Genomic DNA, 17,395 nt, shown 5'->3' with positions numbered 1-17,395 from the left:
GAAGACTCCACAATTTCCATCGCACATTTAAGTCGCTAAATATTGTTGCTCCTCCGGTTTTTTTTTTTTTTTTTTTTTTTTTTAATCCATGTTATTAAATTTCATTAAATAAAAAGCTGAGAAACAAACATCAAAGCGAACGAAGCTCGCTGGATTGATAGTTGAATTATCGTCAAAGACGCGATTTTTCAGTTCACAATTAAAGTAGATTTTGAAAAAATGTGGACATAGTGTAAAAACATTATTACGAGCTGGTTAATGAGACGAAGGAAGAGCTTGCTTATTAATTTTCTACGTAACCAGACGCAAAGGAGCCTCGCGAGCCTATGGTATAAAGATACTAGCACATCGATCCGAATTAATTGGCTAATTTCCGTGGAATGCCGCGATAAGTGTCTTCAATACACGCACTATAAAAAAATGACATGTAACGATTATAAATTGTCAATGAAGGTGCAACTGGACCCAGCGTTTGTCGATCATTTAAGACGTTCTTCCCCAGCAATCTTTAAATTGCTCTCCGTCAAACGTTACGTTCTCTGCCTCCTCTCACATCTCACGTCGGGGAAAGGAAGTGACGAAGGAACGTTCAAGTGTCTTAATCAACATCCAAAGACGAATCTAAGTACGAGATACATATGTTTCAACAAGGTTTTCCGACAACTTCGTTTACGCAGCAGCTCACGTCTGTGAAGAGGGGCTCTTACATTTATATTAAACGCGTGCAAAATTCTCGAAGATGGAACGGATTGGCACAGTGAGCAGTGAGAAAACGATCCGCGTGTCAGTTTTTTTCCCCTTTCTTTTTCTTTTTTCTTTTTTTTTTTTTTTTTTTTTTGCATATCAGTACAGATAACTTTTTTAAATTTCGCTTAATTACTAAGTAAGTTTCCCGATCATCCGTACTCTCTAAATTAATAACGGTTTATTTTTTGTACATAAATATATGAAGAATACGTTCTGATGTATTCTCACGAAGAGGTACATCCTCTTTTTCTCAAAAAGTGTCCAGTCTGTTTCTGGACATTGACTTGTATAAAGAATGGCACTTTTTGAGAAATGATTGTTTTATAAATTCAACAGTCCACGATTTCTTTAATCGACTCAATTTTGCGAGTCAATTAATTTTTCTTTTTTTTTTTTTTTAAGACCGTTCTTACGTTACAGTAAACGATATATATCTTAATTTACACAGTTAAAAAAATTAAATATAACGCGCGCAAAGTAGTCTTAGAGATAATTAGGATGTCATGTCAGTTGTACTTGAGACTCGATTGTAAGTACATTGAATTTTAACAGCGTAGCAATAACAGCAACCGATGAGATACATTAAAGATCCAAAGACATACACCGCGAACGAACGTCCGCGTTTATAGTACAGAGTGTCGTTACGCATTTTGCATCTCGTTATCATCGAAAAGCGGCACGACGAGCCGGCAATAAATGTAAGAAATCTTTGGTCGCACGCGCGAACGAAGGCAGTGGAAGGGACTTTCGTAGCGCGTCCAAGAATAATATTTTTAATAAAAATAAGGAAGTTCCTGGGGGATCAGGTTGGAGTTAAAGTAACAACGAGATACCGCAGAGGTGCGAAATTTGATATCTATGAAGTGTCATTCGCCGAATTACGCGGATAATTAACGAGCAAAAGATATTTAAAAGAGGCTTGTCACAGGCTTGTCACAGCGACGTCTTTTAAATATCTTTGCGGTTCTTTTTTTCTTTTTTTTTTTCCTCTTTTTTTTTAGACATGTCACACGGAGTTCTAACGATCCTTGGATCGCTTGGAGCTTTAAGGACACGGGACCTGCAGCTTCGAACACGGCATTCGCTTCGCGCTTTCTTGCAAAATTCTTTTGCCGATTACGCTAATGGAATGTAGTTACAGTACTCGGATTTTGCGATAGTGTTTAATGGATCGGATTAATATACCGTCACGGCGGAAACGTGTCCAAATGCCTTAATACACTTCACTCATTTTTATTTTATCGATGACAAACGTCGCGTTTAATCCTTTCGATACCAAAACGTCTAGAAGACGAATAAAAAGATCTCGTCTTATCGCGATCCGTTGAAACGTGTTTCCGACAAATCGATTAATATCAAATTCAATTCTCATAAAATGTCGATAGAAAATTTTATCTATTATTAAATTATATTCACGTAAGTTCACTCATAATTTCGCAAAAAGGAGTGTTGATAGCCTATTAAGTAGTATTGAAAGAATTAAACATTTTCAATGATTAATCTACGAATTTTTGTTCTTGATGCGATTGACGTTATTGCGGCGACGAACGTCATCCAGGAGTACGGTATCAAACCATCGTCTCCCGGAAGATCTTCACCGAGTCCGCATGCTTCGTATGCACGTATCTCGTTATCGTTCTGACGGCGTTGTTGTTATTGTTGTTAATACCGTTGTGCATCTCGCCGCTCCTCAGCCCGGACTTAGCCTCCGTCTGCATTTCCCTCGTAGTTTCTGCGGCCAGGAACGACAATATCCTTCTAAGCGACAACTGTTATCATGCATTGTCGTGAAAAAACAAACTCGATTTGGCATCAAGAACCGAGGGTTCGCGATTGCTACTCGACGAGATCAATTCTACGGGCAAATTCAAGCCGGAATAATTTACCGCGCTCGAAACGTGATAACGTTAACTTTAACGCAAATGCTTTTGATCGCCGAGAGAAGCAACGAAATTATTCTGGAATTGAATCTCGTGTTTTAGTAATCAAAAGAAAAAGAAAATAATTTTTTCTTTTTTCTTTCTTTCTTTTTTTTTTATTTTTTTTTTTATTGTCGTTTCGAATGGTGTGCGAAACGGCAACAAAATTTATAACACTCGCTAGAATGTGCAACAAATAATACACCAAGTAAAACTATAATTTAACACCAAGTGTACGGCAAGTAGTCGGATGTGCGAGAAACTTGAACGGTCTTTAATGAATCGGAAACTATCCCGTCAAAAGTACGAACGCTTTGCATTTTTTGTACCGAGCTTCTCGCATATCGAATACATTAAAATAGTGTGATTATTTGATTAATAACACTGGACTTGAGACGCAGCAGCGCAGATCGCAGAAATAAGCGCACCGTCACAATCTTTACCGTGGCTTTTTATTTTTCTTCAACGCGTCACGACCCGCCGCAACGTCGGCGATTTCACCACATTGCATATTATTGCGATTACGAATTATTAAAAAAAAAAAAAAAATTATGAAAGAGAAACGGATTCAACTATGGCTATAACAGAAACGTAAGCAATAAAACAAAAGATAAAGAATAAGCAGAAATATATAGCTGAATATTCAGAAGTGACGAATATGTAATCGAATTTTTATAATTAAAAAAAAAAAAATAAATAAATAAAAATAACAATTGTTCCGTGTGAAACGCGAATGTGACGATCTTCTAAAAGAGAGAACGTCGAAAGGTCTGGGTGCGGTAGATAATTCTATGTCGTTATTAATTCACGCCTTCAAATTTCCTCGTCTTTTCCTACCGCGGATCTGCCGATACTGCGCTTTTAATTAAGATTTTGCGACTACGGTTATTGGAAGTGCGTAACGTGCGGAGCGGAAAAATTAAAATGAAAATATACACACGGCGTGTAAAGCAATAAATCGATAAGTATAACCCTGAGATAAAAGGGAAGTGCAGCAAAATCGTCATTCAACAGCAATAGGCACACGTAGAGGCGTTCGTGTCGGCACAATAAGACACACATTAGCCGGTTTTTTTGCTACGGGTAATCTAATTTAAAACAGAAATCCGCTTGGCTCGCTTTATTAAATCTTAAAACAAAGCTTCTCTCGCTAACGGCCCCGTATATCCCATAAATTATAAATAAAATATAATATTAAATCTATAAATAATTTAAGTATACTCTGCCGCATTTTGCTCGACGCGATTATTAAAATTATTGGCTGAATATGTGACATTTCGTTATTGACAGTACATTTCCGTACAGACTAGTGTACATACATTATGGAAAAAAAAAAAAAAACGGCCTGGAAAAAACAAAAGGACGAGCAGATTGCATTATTCGTTATCCTTACAAAAGCCCCGATTTATTTTTCTCATCACAGGTTTCTTTCTTTTTTTTTTTTTTTCTCCGCGAACGTCGTGAACGCAAAATAGCAATACGCACGACAGCTTCGAATTATGGGTTTGATCATACTTTTAATCGAGAAGAAACTAAAGGAGATAAATAAAGAAAGCAACGTTAACGTGTATGAAAAAATAAATTTATATTTATAAAAGGAAGCGAATATTATAATAGGGGATCGGTCTCGTCAACGCACTATTTACACTTGAAAGAGGAATTCACGATGTATTTTATCGTATTCTATCAGCCGGTACGTTCCTACGCGATAGAAAATAAAACAAAAATGCAATACAACGTCGGAATCTCAACTCGGCTCCGTCGCCCGCAGATTTGTCGCTATTAAAAACTAGTATGGCAAATCGGAAGCGATTGATTACGGATCCTCGAACAATTATCGTAGGTATGCGCACCGAAAACGCGGATAGATTCGCTTCTCAACGTCGTTTCGGCGCGAAACAGAAAGAGGTATAACGTTAAGTCACAGTTGTAACATTACTCCATGTCTTGACCACGCGGCAAGAATTCGAGCAAAACAGATCGCGAGCATAGCTAAATACATTTAAAAAATAGCCGAACTATCACCCTGACTATCATCCTGCTCGGGAATTTATTTTTTTTTTATCCGTTATTTCGTTTGCGTCTACGCACTGATAACGAATTACAATAGACAAGGTACATTTAGGTATTGAATGCGAACCATTTCTTTCACATCTTTCAATCTGTTCACGATTGCACATGGAGTAATGCACGTTAACATCACAAGTAAGCTCAAGCTTCCGTCTGTCTTCTAAGTCGGGGTAACTTTCGAGGATCGAGCAAGATGCTAGTAGTTAATACATTCTCGCGCGACCGACATCTCCGTCATATAAATTAATAATCATCTCATTTATTGGGTTAATAACGAATTTGGCTTTGGCAGTAGAGTCTCCACTTAGTCCACGCACTCGTAAAGAAAATCCAGATAACAGATTTCTTCTTGGCGAGAGCGCAGTACGTATAATAGCGACAATACGTTCGTACGTAACGTTCTAAAAAAAAAAAAAAAGAAAAAAAAAAAAAAAAAAAGAGAGAGAGACATTTGAGTTTGGTGATGTCACGTAAACTCTTTTTGATAGAACGAAAATGATACATTATTACGCGAAATATTAGAACGGCACGAACGGCACAACGGCAATACTATTTAATTTCGAGAGGAGAGATATTGTTATATAATAAATAAAATCTTTCATATATATATAATATATATACACGTTATCTATCTAAATCTAAGACTAAATTTCATATCAAATATATATAATATGCAACTTAAGGACATAATAATCAAGGACAAGAACACTGCGAGGTAATAATTTCCTTGAAAAACGGGTACCTTAACCGTGCGTATCAAGGGTCTAAGCACACGATAAACTTTTCGTTTAAAAATAACATAATAGGATAACGTAGCACTGCTCGCAAAAGCGTCTACCTCATATACTGGTAACGATTTTATCAGTTTGTACGTATTGTTTGACACTGTACTGCGGCGTAACTAAATCACTATTTCCACATGCACACGCTCTACATAACGTAACAGTTACATAACGTTATTATACTAGTTATCAATTGTACGACTATAATAAAGAAAACAGTTTTGTATATCACTCGGGTATTTCCTACAAAAGTATGTGTAGAACATCAACGTTTGGAGTGCCATGCACATGCAAAACGTTATTTCACATAGATTTTTCACGCGACATGCACAAGGTCGATTATAAAATTCATATTTTACGACCAAACGCGAAGTATGAGCGGAAAACGTTAATGACTACAATTATCCTTCTCTTTCTACGTCACGCTTAGGTCACTTTAAAACGTCAGCGGCAATAAATATACATGTCCCTTTTTTTTTCTTTGTTATGCGAACTTCCTTCAATAATTAATCATAAAATCTATAAATCAAGAAACATATTGCACACACGATTAATTAGGGACGCAGCATCAACAAGTAATAGATACATCATATAAAAATAAATTATAGTCGTACACTAAGCAATAATGTAAAACTTGCGCTATCTCGATCACTACTTGACACAACGAGACACAAAGACAAGGAAATAAAGTTTACGAAAAGAATACTTTATGTAAATAGAAAAAAAAAAATAAAAAAAAAAAGAAAGGTATACTTCATTGCTATCACGACGACGACGACAATTGTTACATTTGTGGAAAATCAAGAACAGAAAAGTATTGGTTCAACCAAAAGTTATCGTTAAATCGTACATTTTCTAATAAAATTAAAAAACAAAATAAAAAAAAAACCATCGATTTTTCTCTGCTCTCGATTCGACATGATAAATGCAACAATACCATAAATAAGTGAGGAACATCTTACACACACTCAAAAATGCAGACTAAAGCAAATTTTTAGGATATTACACAACAACACTTTCTACACCTAGTTTGCTTTTCCATAATATTGCTCTTGTACCGTTCGGTGACTTTATAAGCTTTTAACTTTAATCTAACATTTCCTGCGTGATCACTGATATCCTGACTGTGTGCTGAATTGCTCCTCGTGTTTGTCCTTTGCTTGCTTTCGCAACTTATAATTTCTGTATCGTGACTTACCGCGTGTATATCTGGACACATCTTTATTACACGTCTGTCGCAATCTTGATTTTTAAGAAGTTCTATCTCCATGCCAGCCTTTTTGTATGGTACATCACTAATTTCCACATTTACACTGTCTACGTTTGCGTTGGTGTTATCGTGTCTTCTCCATAATGTTTGAGAGCTCGGTTGATTTTCCAAGAGGATTTCAGTGTACTGCACATTTTTGAAACAAGTATCATCTGAAACGTTACATTCCATAGTCAGTTTATCATTTGTTCTATCAGGAACATCATTTTTCATATAAAATGTATTTTTTACAAGAGCTTGTGTTTCGATTATTTGACATTTCGTCATCTCTTTACACATATCGCATTTGTCTTCGATAAATTTCCTATTATCCTCCTCATCAAAATACAAATCTCTCGGTTCGTGATTTTTTGAATATGCATTGTTCTCCTTCCCTGTTATTCTATCTGTATTAGGGCTCAATCTGTTGCCTTCTTCCTCATCCGTTTTATCGCAAATCTCATCAGACTTCTCCGAACTCATTGCTTCGCCGCTCAACGTTTTTGTGCGACCGTCTGAGTATGTGCTCAATTTATTTTCCGAATAATTACTCAATCTGTCATCGTGGAAGTACACTGAGCTTGCATTTGATTCGAAGTTACTTGCATTTATTATAGCTATTCGCGGTATAATTAAATCGGATGGTAATCCGTCGACGATATCCGGAGGACTCGAGTTCGAAGAAGATCGGTTCACAAAATTACTAAAGGAATGATAACCTTGCTGACCTTTGCTTTGGACCCAAGCCTCTGTTAAAACGTGAGAACGTTGCCACGACACATCGCTGTTGCACCTGTTTTTCCTTACGCACCACTGCTGATCATCGGCATCAGACCAAGAACGTAAATGACACTCGCTAGGACTCCTCTTGATATCTGAAACGTCTACTTCCAGATCCACATCTTCGTGCTTCTTATTCTGCACAATCAGCTCCAATCTGGACTTCAACAAAGCCGGCGACACAGCCCGGTTCATGTGTCGCCTCGAGGTATTCGACATTTGAGTTGATCGCGGCAGCGATGTCGCATTATCGCCGCCGATATGATCCGTAAACAGATCTGGGACCTCTCCAGAAGTCATTACCGCGTTTGGACTCGGACTATCCATACTATCTGGCGTGTAAGGATCATGCTTAATAGGTATTGCGTGCAACAGATTAGACGAACGATCAATAGAATTCGCGCGCGCATTAGCGTAACTATTACAATCAGGCAACATAGACAACAACTCCAGATAATTGTTGGGCACTCGGAAGCAAAACTCAGATGCAATTGGCAAGTTGCAGCAGTCTATCATACCTGCGTTCGAGATGAGATTAGCCTTCAAGTAGACTGGCTGTAAATTGCAAAAGAAAATAACGAACTTTTATGTATTATTGTGCACTATGGTGAGAAAATAATAAAATGATAAAGGGTTATATGTAAATTGTATCGTAGGATTCTACAGAAAAGGTAAAAAAAAATCTCAAAATAACATTTTATTTTCATTCAAAGAGATCATGATGTGTAATGTACTTTTCAATCTGCTAACTTTGTCGATCTAAATTGTTTTATGCGCAATTACAAAGTATCAATATTTCGTATAACTAAAATATTTATGTATGTGTATAATGTAATGAAATGTTGCTTAGTCTTAGAAAAAAATGTAATAAATGTTAAATTGTTATTGATAATTAGATTGAAAAAGTACAGTTATTCCATGATAGTAAATCTGATAAAAATATGATTCAGAATTAGATAAATTCAAAGTAATGTAACAGTAAAATACTTCAGGGTACTACATGTGTGGTGGTGCTACATTAAACAAGGCCCCTATATGTTTATTGTCGAGATAACAGTATACTAACGGAATAAAGAGACGTGAAAGACATGTAGGGGATTTCAGATAAGAACAGACAGACAGTTCATAGATAGGTACCTTAGTGCTTAAAGATTCATTCGAAACTCCAGAAAAACAGGCTGCACCATAATAATTGAAAGAACGGATCATCAGAATAAGAATTTGGTAGTGTGTAAGTATATGTTTTCAGCGTAATAAGTAAAAAAAAAAAAAAATGCTGTCGTATTGTTTCGTAAATGTAAGAGAAAGATGATGGGTAAAAGTCTTTGTAATCTTACCTTATGATCACCCATGCACGTAGTCGGGCCGATTATACCGTAATCTACTGCTGCAGGTTTATCAATCTACACAAAGGAGAAACAAAAATTACATTAGACAAACAAATTCTACAATTCGCTTTTAGAATCATCTTAGTATCGACTGCGAATATAAATTCTACAGGTACACACGTACATCTTGGACTAGTGTTTTTGCAGTAGGGCTCAATAAAACTCGATCGCACCAAGCCGGCACTCTTGTTTGCATATAGTTCACAGGCTCGTTAATATCCTCTTGAAACGGATAACTTGGCACGAAGTTGATTGAAAACTCGAACAACCTTCCTTCAAAGTCCCCCAGTTCTTTGTCATACTCACGTAACTGCATAAATATTAATAATTTTATTATTAGCATTTTGATTTAACGATGGAGTATACAACATATACATATATGCATAAATAGAATACATAACTTACCCATTCACCGCTGTTTTTTACGAAAACGTTCTGATGTTCATGGTGGGAAAATTCTTTTTTGCCTAATGTTAATATGAGATCATCGTCTCTATTGTGAAATTGCAATTTCGAAACATTTCCCTTATTCGATAACCTTTTTTCTTGAGTATCTTCTGTCAATTTCTATTAAAAATAAGTTAAAATGCTGTAATACATCCGATTTTAATATAATTATTTTATTCTACTATATATTAATCTCTAATTTATTTCCTTATCTTTTCTTCAAAGTTTTAATAAACATTTGTTGACGAGCCTCACCTTAATTACACTTGCTGTATCTGTTCTAAAATTAAAATCACCAAACAAAAAATACGGCACATTTGGATACTTGTCATTGTGAAATCTATCTAATGTATGCTCGAGCGCTCTCCTACGCGTTTTACTGTAAACTGATGGAAACTGTAAAGAAGTTGTTAAATTAGAAAAATATAACAATTTATATACACATAGACATATACATTAATCACGGGTTTCGTAAAAATATCTTACCGTCTCCATAGCAATAAAATTGCTCGCGTCATGAAATAAGTGTATGTTTATGAGATCAAAAACTGTTCCATTAATACTCCATCGAGTACGCAGAAAACCTTTTCTGGACCATTTACACTCTGGAAAGAACTCTTGAGGAAACTTTGCTTTCTCTTTGGTAGTAACCGCTTCTATGTTGCCTGAATGAACGTCCTTTCCGTTTATGGGTACAAAAGTACAGTCTAAAATCATATAAGAATTAAAAAAATAAAGTTTATCAAAGAGTTTCTTATAAAGTTGAGACGTACCGTTAAAATCCCACAATAAAACATCACTTAAGGACTCGTGCACAAAGTAAAAATTTCCTAGAGCCTAAAAAAGAATTTTCATAATAAATATTGTTTCGTATACTGTGATCGAGCATTTGTTTAAAAGTATTTTGCAACTCACTGTAAAATGTTCGGCGGATGAATAATCTTCGTCAAGAAATACTTTAATTTTATCAAATAACCTTAACTCTTCCGACGACATGAGTAATCTGTAACAAGTTTCGTATCACGTTAGTTACAATAGAAAAGGATAAGCATCGGATGAAAATTTCTTATAAATACGCTTTTCAAACAACTTTATATATATATATATATATATATATATATATATATATATATATATATATATATATATATTATGTATGCATTTCTCCCCTGTCAATATCACACATACAATCAGCTTATCTTTTGAAGTGGCTCGCTCAACGATAGAGGTACGCGTGATGCGCCTATTTTTATCCCTTTCTGCCAATTATGCGTTAAATCATATTCAATATCATATATGTGTAAAGAGAAAGCTACCTGTTTTATATATATTTATAAAAGGTTTAGATATAATGTGCCGATACGGCAATAAAGATCAAAAGTTAATACGGCATAGATCAAGATATTTAAGAAAAACGTCAGATCAGTTGCACATACAAGTGCTCATCTTAATAATTCAATTACGGCCAAATGTTATTGCCCTTGGAAACCTTCCAAGTGGCGCTAATAATAATAAGATTATACGGCGATGCTTTTAGAATTTACAACATATCCATCCGTTGCACGCCGTTTATCACGACCGGGTATGAAAATTTGTTGCTGAAAGTGACAACAATGACCCAGGTACACCTGTTTATTTCCGCGTTGCAAAGAAAAGTTGGCTTCGCGAATGGAATCCAGATGAAGAACGTGACATTTACCTAACAAAGTCCTCCACGTGCCTCATACTCTGCTCGTAATTCTTCCCGCCCACCTCTTGGCAGTGCAGCGCTATAAATTTCGGGTCCAGCCTCGATATTGTCTGAAAAAAAAGAAACAGAAAAAGGGAACCCGCCGGTGAGTACGCGTTGCGAGGATACGAATGAAAAAAGACACGCAAATAGAAAGAGGCGATACTCACGGACAAGAACTCTTCCGTCCATATCTTCAGCATGACGCTAGGCTGCAAAGAGAAAATCGCTCGTTATCAATCTAGGAATCCTTCATACCCGGTGCACTTTAAAGAAAAGCTTAATGAGATGTTCGAGGGCACGCGGATATATTAATAGATTGTTAACGTCACCGCGCAAGGATACACTGGCGCACCGGCGGCCAACCCCGTCGCGCCACCCTCCCCCGACGCGACGACAAAAAACCCGGCGCCGGGTGTTCTTTTCCTCGGCGTTTCGCGCGAATAGACAGGCAACGATAATCGATCGCGGTAACGGGGAGCTTATCGCGGGACCGCGCGTTCGAGCGTGTCCCGTATCCCGTCATCACGAGAAAATTGGCGTTACGAGAGGGAAGGGGGCGGTATCAACAAGAGTCGCGGGAGTCAATATCGGGCACGCGTTGCCCCCCCCAACCCCCCCGCGCGGCCCGTGACGTCCGGAAACCGTCCATTGTCATTTGCTCGCCGATACAATCGCCGCACGTCCCGTTAAACCCGTTCGCGGCAATCTGCCGCGAAACTTGCCGACGGAATTGGGGAAATAGATAGCCGAGGATACGCGGGACACGCGTGCTGAAGATTTATTTTTAAGGAGCGAATCTCTTAATTCGGTGATCGATCGTTCGACGAGAGGGCTCCTCCTTCCTCCCGAGACGGTTGCGGGAAGATCTTCCTCGGAAAAAACACGAGAAGGGAACGAGACGCTTTTCTGCTCGGCGCTACCCAAATCTAAACGCGAAGGACAACACCGCGAGCATATTTATCGCGTAATTTTTCATGTTACATAATTTGGTGCGTCTCGCACATTATCATTGATTTCACGTGAGAAGTTATCATAAATTTATGCGTGCGTTCGCCGTGGTGCTTATCGTAGCGTGACGGTGCTGTAACGAGAAAGTAGCGAGAGTAAAAGACGTTAATAGCGTAAGTCTCGAAATTTATTGCCTCTATGTGGGAACAAAAAAGCGTTCGAAGAATCGGGAAAAAAAAATTCTTAGAACAAAGCTAACGCAAATACTTTACTGACTTGAATAATTCCGCAGTCGGGTGTCAAGCGCTTTCCTCTTTTTTTTTCCACGTTTGAAATGCGTGCAGATGTATCGTGACGTTTATAGGCGTCGAAGTAATCGAAGACACGATCGGTCTCGTTTTCACGCGAGGAAATCTTTTCGGCGGGGTCGAGTCGCGGTCTCGGGGCATATTTAAGCGTCGCGAGCCCAAAGGTTTAACGTATCGGAACTGAAATACGCGCGTAATTAAAACACGTGGACGGAGGTAGGTGGAGGGAAGCGGCAAGGGGAGAGAGGAAATCCTGAGGCCGGCGATCGGAGGATTTGTAAATCCCGGAGGCGACTTTCTCGGCCGGCCGGGCTGCCCGAGCGAAGAGGCCCGGATTCGGCACGTGTGCGAGGCGTGTTGCGTGCACGCGCGGACGAAAAATCTGCGACGAGCGGCGCGGCAGGTGTGGCGAGGGGGAATCGTCGTGAAGTAGGTCGTGTCGCGTGGATAAGCAATCGCTACACGAAATCGACAGGCGCGATCGATCGATCAGCCGGCCGCGCCTCCGCCGGTCACGACGGATCGACACGTCGTCGACGTCACTCGCTCACGCATGCAGGCAGGCTCGCAGGCGGGCACGTACCTCTTCGAAGATGCTGCCGACGTTCGCGGTGATGAGGAGGACCGGGACGCCGTTGCCCGCCATTCTTAGTCTCCGGTGATATATGCGCCTGGGTCTCTAGAGCTCGTGTCCCTCGAGTCGCTTGCCCTCCCGAACGTCGTCGGATGACGGCTCCGGAATCACGGCCTGCTGACACTCGCCCGCGCCGAACCGCACTAACACACTATACTGACGCACGGCGACGGCGACGGCGACCAACACTGGCAGCACTCGCGGTCCGCGCGACGATCGACGGCGGCCGCGCACGTCGTTCACACGCACTTTTACACTACCAGCGGACTCGCTCTATCGGACAGGTCGTCTGCGGCTGTCTCTCTTTCTCCTCTTCGCTACGTCACTCTCCTGACTCGGGTCCCGTCCTCTTCTCAGCGGCCTTCCTTCGAGCACACCGCCGCAGCCGTTGTCGCACCTTTCGGGGAAAGCGCAGCGCGAGGCCGTGTGAAGTGATGAACACCGATGTCACGCACGACGAGGACGAGGAGCGAAGTCATCCCCCGCGCCGCGAGGGAGCCGCTCTCGCGCAACGCGCGTCCTCGGCGCCTCCGCGCCGCGAGTACGTACGCATCGTCGCTGAAAGCAGGCGCGAGAGAAAGAGTGGAAATTGCGCGAGCGGTTCCTTCCTCGCGTCGCGAATTGCGTTACGTTGTGCCGCGTCGCGTTGGGGCACGAGAGAGAAAAGTCGTGTGCGCACGGGTAAATATATCCCTCTATCGGCCAAGACGAAGGCCACGCCTCCACCTCGGACGTCAATAGACCAGGGCCGTATCCGTCCCACGCGTGTCGATGGCGACACGTGCGTGCGAAGCTCGGCCAGCCACGCGAGACGCCTCCGTGCCGATCGCGATTACGACGATTTTTAAATTCACCCGCTGGCGAACTAACGAGCGAGAAAGAGGACCGGTGAACATCAAGGCGATCCCTGGCCCGACAAAAAGAGAACCAACCGCGTCCGAATGATGGAGCCACAAAGAAGCCGGCCGGTCGTTTATCTCTTATTAGTGAATAAGTTTCTAATTCAACTTAAGAAGCCGATGCATGGGCGAGAAGCAACAAAGTTGAGAGCTGTAATTTGCCACATTGTCGAGATAATAATTCCCTCGAGTTAACAGAGACGATCGTTATCTAACCGAATAAATACCGTAAACGTATTCCCGCGTAAGGGTCCCCGCGAAGTCGAAGATGAAACATAGACGACGCGCGTAATTCGCGACGATTGCGAACGGTGTATTCGTTGGAGTATTTATTCAATTAATCGGACGGCTCTCTGAGAGGCGGATGAGAAATAGCTGGAGTCATCGGTGTGCGTCGTTGAAAAATAAGAAACTGCACCCTGCGAACGCGACGTATCGTCGACGCTCGTCGCGAAAGCGTCGTGTCGCAATCGCGATATCCACCAGACAAACATCAATGGACCGATTGACAGGGATCGATATTTTCCTAACATCGGCGTTGGCGCCGACCATTTCTGGTTACTGGTGGAGGATGACAGAGCCGGGGCTTTTACGCACGAGCGGCAATCGGCGTTATCGATGAACGGCCAAACACGTTGTCCGTCTCCCGCTCGCCTCAGTTCCCAGAAAAATCCCTGACCGGGGGATTCGAGAATCCACGCGCGTCCGCAGACGATTCATCGGATAAATTTCGAGATACATTCCAGATTCATCAACCTGGCCGGAGATTTTTCTCCGGAGAGCCTTGAATCACGCGAGTCCCATGACGATCGGAAACGTCACGCCGGATATTTATCGGTGTACGCGGGTAGTGCGTTTGATACGTTTGCGTCCGCGAACCAAGTCCTGAAATCGTATCGGCGGCTGGTGACGAATGGTCTTTTTTAGAAAATCCCTAATTACGCTCGGCTTTTTAACAGTAAGACGATAAGGCGACGATTTCGACATTTGTTCCGATAGATTAAGAAAATTATTGCAACGAGAAACACGGCGCTTGTCCCGTTATATTTTGCTCGAAGAAGTTTCAAATGCGCTGCCTTTTTATATTGTAGCAAAATGTCTAAAGGCAACCGAAGATTCTATTAATAACTAATACAATATCCCGCCGTGTTAATTCTTTCAAACTGTTGGGCTTCAGCACGTACGTATAAAGTTAACAAATTATTTCTCTGACAATGCGCAGCTTTTAAAATGTAATTTATGCTCATGTATTCAAACGTAAATTAACATTTTTTTTTTCTTGCGAAGGCAATATTTAATTTTATGTAAATCCTCATATCTTCAATATTTAATTTTGTACAAATCATCAATTTTACTTTATAAAAATAAGAAAAAGAAAAAAAAACCAAAGAAAAAAATGAAATAAGTAAATAAATAAATAATTTCTGAATGCTCGATCTTAAAGAGAACTTAAATTATGGCTTTTCTGGGAAAGAGACGAGGTGAGAATTTACGTAACGCAGCCTTGCTTAATCAACAATTTTCGTTCAATTAAATATCCCATTAACGGTTTTCGGCCAGCTACAAAAACTTATCTGCCATCAGGCATGTCGTGATAACGAATTTGGGGGACGGAAGTTTTACTAAAAGTGTGTCATCGTAATGTGTGAAAGGCGATAATAATAGTTGCGTCAATGAAAGTGATTACGTTTGTTGGGAACTTGATTGGTCGTATCAACGTCATTATCATCTGCTCTCGAATGTTATTGCAAGATAAATCGCTCGCGATTCTTAATATGCGAAAAAAAAAGAAGTAAAAAAGAAAAAAATATATAAATAAATAACTACGACGGAGTCGTAAATTGAGATTTATTACAGTTTGGAGATAACGACAAAAATAGGAGCAAGCAATCGTAACGGTGTTTGTTTCTGAGAAGTGTAAAAATATTAATGCAATAAAAAACGAGAGTCTGATTAAGTATACAAGCTTGCGTCTATCTCGTTTTATTTGAACGCAACTGTTAATGCCGCTAAACTGCGATCGCGGACAAAAATTCTTTAAACGTCCTTGGCGAAACGTAAGAATGAAATAGAGGCCGCATTAAATATATATTCATTATTAGCATTTTTATCTCGCGTCTGAATTCTCGTTTGGTGAATAACATCCGAAACACGACGTCCTTCCAAATAACTAAATAATGTTTAAATGATACGTAACGCGCTTTTATAAACGGACTCGATTAAATTAATATTTTAATTTGTTATAAACACGCGATATGCTGAATATTCGTTACATTCGGATAATTATTAGACCCAGAAGCTTTTAAGAAATCGAGTGTACGTTCCTGGAGGCAGTATATGTGTAGTAGAAGCGACGTACGACCGCGCATGTGAACGGAGAAGCTGCTCGTGCCTCGTTTCGTTTTGGTCCTTTGGGATCCTGCTTTTTCCCGGCCAACGTCGACGATTTACGGAGCAATATCCCGCGCAACGCGACGCACGTCGTCGTACCGTACGCGGTTTAAAGGGCTGCCTTCTGTGGGTTTAATCACGAGCGAGGCGTGCGGAGTTGTTGACCGCGTGCGGGCTTTGACCGTCGTGGTTTTCGTTTCGCTGTGCGTTCGTGTTGACCCGACCTCGACGATGTCGTTTACCAGCGACGTGCATCGTAGCAGACGGTCCGGCTTTCGCTGCACGTAAGCTACGGCACGTGTAGCGTGTCTTCGGTGCGTGCGTGCGTGCGTACGTGCGTAGTACGACGACGCACGCGCGACGGAGTCACGGACCGATCGACGTCGTCGACGACGACGGCGACGACGACGAGGTAACGTTGGGAAGGTGGCGTCGTCGGATTTTTCGGCACCGCAAACGAATCGCGTCCGGCCTGAGCGCGTCGTGCGTAACGCGTGAATTACGCGTCCACGATAAGATTCGATAATTGTTGTGGAACGAAATTTTTTCCTCGCCCGGCGTAACGCACCTCGCGTAATAATCGATACGGCCTCGTTTGATTTCCATGACCCTGTCGCGAAACCGAGCCAAAAATATCGTCGCCCAGGATACTTTCTCGGACACTCGCGAAGCCTATCGGTCGCACGCTATCGAGTTTCTATCGATTTCACGGATGGCACGTGGTATAAAATAAAAATTATTTAAGTAAACCGGAGATAAATTTTATTCTCCGCGCAAATCTCTACCTTACCGAATTTCCTTCACGTCTATATATCCGCATATTTATCTCATTTTGTGACTACGATTAATTTAGATTCGAGTCCGTTATTATTGCGACGTGATAAACTAAAAACGAATAGTTTTCGTAAAGGAAAGGCGTTTGAACAAATTCTTACCTGATATCTCGCTATCAATTTGCTGTAGAAAAATTGGAGCTCGCATCGGGAAGGATGAATGTCCTCGTCATCGCGTCTGACTAATACTAATGCTGTATCCCTGGGAAAACTATCAGGATCAAAGGGAAGTGTTCCGGTAGCGTGTTTTTCTCACATGCTGCAACGT

At 40.6% G+C, this 17,395-nt stretch overlaps 1 protein-coding gene across 8 annotated transcripts; it reads right to left on the bottom strand.

Annotated features, from left to right (window-relative positions):
• Positions 1-57: 57 nt before the first annotated feature.
• On the bottom strand, positions 58-17,326 carry 5ptasei (inositol polyphosphate-5-phosphatase A). 8 transcript variants are annotated; one of them, XM_070657596.1, is made up of 11 exons: positions 12,954-13,290; positions 11,282-11,323; positions 11,082-11,182; positions 10,298-10,385; positions 9,869-10,219; positions 9,638-9,778; positions 9,341-9,502; positions 9,060-9,245; positions 8,885-8,950; positions 6,717-8,102; positions 58-2,516 (listed from the first exon to the last, which is right to left on the bottom strand). In XM_070657596.1, the coding sequence occupies exons 1-11, from the start codon at positions 13,014-13,016 to the stop codon at positions 2,316-2,318; spliced, it is 2,787 nt and encodes a 928-aa protein (XP_070513697.1). In that variant the 5' UTR covers positions 13,017-13,290; the 3' UTR covers positions 58-2,315. The 8 variants fall into 8 exon arrangements, with proteins under 8 accessions (XP_070513697.1, XP_070513702.1, XP_070513704.1 ...); XM_070657601.1 differs by having other exon boundaries at positions 58-2,479; positions 12,954-13,288; XM_070657603.1 differs by having other exon boundaries at positions 58-2,479; positions 8,066-8,102; positions 12,954-13,285.
• Positions 17,327-17,395: the final 69 nt, after the last annotated feature.

This window comes from Cardiocondyla obscurior, linkage group LG06, assembly GCF_019399895.1.
Source record: "Cardiocondyla obscurior isolate alpha-2009 linkage group LG06, Cobs3.1, whole genome shotgun sequence".
NCBI lineage: Eukaryota > Metazoa > Arthropoda > Insecta > Hymenoptera > Formicidae > Cardiocondyla > Cardiocondyla obscurior.
Note: the sequence above shows the minus strand (reverse complement) of the source record. Positions and strands in the feature narration are given on the sequence as shown.

Coding starts and splice junctions, on each gene's coding strand:
- 5ptasei (XM_070657595.1), bottom strand. CDS start 13,016: ATGGCGGGCAACGGCGTCCCGGTCCTCCTCATCACCGCGAACGTCGGC. Junction 11,183..11,281: donor GGACGGAAGAGTTCTTGTCC/GTGAGTATCGCC, acceptor CTTTTTTTTCAG/ACAATATCGAGGCTGGACCC. Junction 9,246..9,340: donor TAAAAAACAGCGGTGAATGG/GTAAGTTATGTA, acceptor ATATTTATGCAG/TTACGTGAGTATGACAAAGA.